Source organism: Pseudochaenichthys georgianus, chromosome 21 (genome assembly GCF_902827115.2).
Source record: "Pseudochaenichthys georgianus chromosome 21, fPseGeo1.2, whole genome shotgun sequence".
Lineage (NCBI taxonomy): Eukaryota > Metazoa > Chordata > Actinopteri > Perciformes > Channichthyidae > Pseudochaenichthys > Pseudochaenichthys georgianus.
In genome coordinates, this window is record NC_047523.1 from 27,662,221 (window position 1) to 27,665,306 (window position 3,086).

At 42.4% G+C, this 3,086-nt stretch overlaps 1 protein-coding gene across 1 annotated transcript; it reads right to left on the reverse strand.

Moving 5' to 3' along the window:
- Positions 1-239: 239 nt before the first annotated feature.
- On the reverse strand, positions 240-2,436 carry sox21b (SRY-box transcription factor 21b). Its single transcript, XM_034110244.2, has 2 exons — positions 2,212-2,436; positions 240-2,053 (listed from the first exon to the last, which is right to left on the reverse strand). The coding sequence occupies exon 2, from the start codon at positions 2,034-2,036 to the stop codon at positions 1,308-1,310; it is 729 nt and encodes a 242-aa protein (XP_033966135.1). The 5' UTR covers positions 2,037-2,053; positions 2,212-2,436; the 3' UTR covers positions 240-1,307.
- Between the last annotated feature and the right edge of the window lie 650 nt (positions 2,437-3,086).

The window sequence follows — 3,086 nt, forward strand, 5'->3', positions numbered from 1 at the left end:
TTTCCTTTTTTCACCTTGCATGGGAAAAGAAAGCTCAGAGTACTACACAGTTTTATCTTCCCTCCTATTCACGATTAAAATTGTGATAAATAAGGTTTTGGCTTTTGATTACAATGGGCTGATTTAGATTTCCCCCCAGTATTGCCATTCAAAGCGCGGACAAAAGCGGCCTGTTGAGGATACCTTACACTTCACCTGGACTGAGGAGCAGGAAAAGAAAAGATAACCATCTTGTTCATCTCATCAAGAACTACAGCTGCGATTCCCTTCCGTTTAATCCGAATAGGCTTTATTGTAGTCCTTCGCTCAACAAGTGAACAGTATGGTTGAAGTACATAACGGAGGTTAAAGAAAACACAAAACATACAAATTCCATAAGAGTTAGTTAAAAAGTATTTTTTTTCTGCTGCACATGATACGAGGAGTGGGTGGGTGATGATCAAGAAATGATGAACTCCTTGAACAAACTTCCCCTTGCATTTAAATTGTAACTTTTTTACAGTTTGAAGTGAAAAAAAGGTTTAATAAATCAAACCCACTGAAATTGAATATCCCATTGAAAATAAATTACATCCTCAACGTTTCATGTGCAAATATTACAGAACTAGTCGTGTCCTTTTTAAAATTGTCTGGGTCACCATAGATTCCACTAAACAATAAATATTACAGACATCTATAAAACGGTTTAAAAACTCAAAATATACACAGCACTTCTAGTGAAATGCGTAGGTTCCTGGCCCTATCTCAAACACTAAGCCTATAACGGCAAATAAACTAGAGTCATTTTTATCTGTACACATTTACAGTCATACAGGACAGGAGAAATGTTGTGATAAATCCTCCCTGATCCATTAATTACAACCCATTAGCCTCGATGTATCTGAGAGAAAATCCTGTGATTATGGTCAGTGTGTATGCTGCCTTTGATTCCAACAGGTTAGGCAAAGCAGGTGCAACTTGCAAAAAATAGAAATCAAATGGTGTACCTTTCAAAATGGGTTTTTCACAAAATGCTCTGATACCCTTTCCTCAAATGTTTGCCATCCTTTAGTCCTTTCCCTGTGGGCTGTGAGAGGTGATGGCTGCATGGGTAATAATAGATTAGAGAGTTCTCTAAATAAGCAGTACCTTAGATAAAGGCATTAATCAATATACATACACATGTGATATCTGAGACGACGAGCACTTCATCACATGAACAAGGTTTGTGCATGCATAATAAAACTCTTGCATGAATAGCTTTTTTTTTTAGTTAGTTTCTTTTTGTTTTCACATTTCATTTTCTCAGAAGTCCAACGCGGGCCTTATCATAATGCTGCAGCATATGCAGGGTACGGTTCAAGTTGAGGTTTTCCCATCCCGGGGAGTAAGATGTATGCTAAGGGCGGCTGCAGTCCTGCTGTGGGCCAGCCCGTACAGTTACAAGGGATCATGTAGCCTGGGTTTCCCGGAGACGGGTGTGAGTGAGTGTGGGCGTGCGTCCCACCAATGCCAGTCCCGAAAGCCGCGCTTCCCGGCGGGTAGCCCAACGGAGACCCGTACGGAAACGAATGCGGAGAAAGCTCAGTCATCTTGGATCCCAGGTCAAAAAAGGAATAGGGGTTTGACATGGAGGGGTTGAAGAAGACCCTCGCCGCTGCGGCCGCCGCTGCCGCTGCTGCCTTGTCCGGGTGTCCCATGAGGGACTCATGAAGTCCAACGGAAAGCCCGTTCACTTTCAGCGCGTCGTGCTCTCCGAGGTTGTAGGGCACAGGGAAAGAAAACTTATCTTTTTTCATCAGAGTCTTGGGCTTCCGTCTCGGTCTGTATTTATAGTCTGGGTGTTCCTTCATGTGCATCGCTCGCAGTCGTTTGGCTTCGTCGATGAATGGCCTCTTCTCAGACTCGCTGAGAAGTTTCCACTCCGCTCCTAATCTCTTGCTGATCTCGGAGTTGTGCATTTTCGGGTTCTCCTGAGCCATTTTTCTGCGCTGGGCTCTGGACCAGACCATGAAAGCATTCATCGGGCGTTTGACGTGATCCATTGGTTTAGACATGTTGGCACAAACTCTATCTGAAAGAATAACAGTTGGAAAGTAATTTTAAGTAGGCTATACACAACTTGCCAAATCTGAACAAAACCACACACAAAACTCATTTAGAAAGTTGGGAAATACAGTTGTGTTAATTTAAACATATACAACAAGTGAAACTCCTGTTTTGGCTACTTACTTAGACTTCAGTTCTTCATCCCTCCGATGAATATCGTCAGTAAAGTACAAGTGGCAGCGTCCTTACGAAAGCTCAACTTATGTCTTCTGCTCCATGGTGGAATCCACCGGTGATACGCCTTTAGCAAAGAAGAGAAGAAGAAAAAAAAGCTGTCTTGTTTTCCTCCCGTCGCCAGAGACTTCCAACCACCACTCAGCAGCTGCGTTTACGCGAATGGATGAGAACTCCCGCTTGCCCCATGTGAAATACAGGGTTGTGTGGCAGGTAGTGAAAGTACCAGTGGCGCATGCGCAGTTGGCACGGAGTACGCAGGCGACTTGCTGAATGATTTTTGAAAAATCCCACCCTGTTTGAACGGGAAACGCTTCTTGTGGTATTATATATCTTCATTTATTAATCTCATTAGCTTCATATTCTCAATTAATTTAGCTAATGAACAACTTGTCTCATTGGAATCGTTGAGTTTAATCACAGTAGGCTAATTACATTTTTTTATTTAAGAGACAGGTGCACCTGACATACCTGAGGGTGGCAGCATGTATAAGCATCTCACTGATACACTGACAGTGAACGCAGCAGACTGGAAGTTCAACTTACATTGAATCTGAGCCATCAAACACTTAATTGAACTCTCCTTTATTTACAATATTTATCATTGCACGCATATAGCCTCTTTGTTTCATTTGTTTACTTGACAATCTGGTGTCACTCCACTTTCTCACCTTTCATCCACTGTCCCTCTGCCTGTCTCTTCCCTCACCCATCCGCGGCACAAAGTAGTGTGTAAGAGGTAAAGAATGTCTTCTTTAATTTTCTGATATTGTGGCATTTGTCGTAAATACTCAAATGCTGAGGAGGTCTGAAGTGTTTCTAAT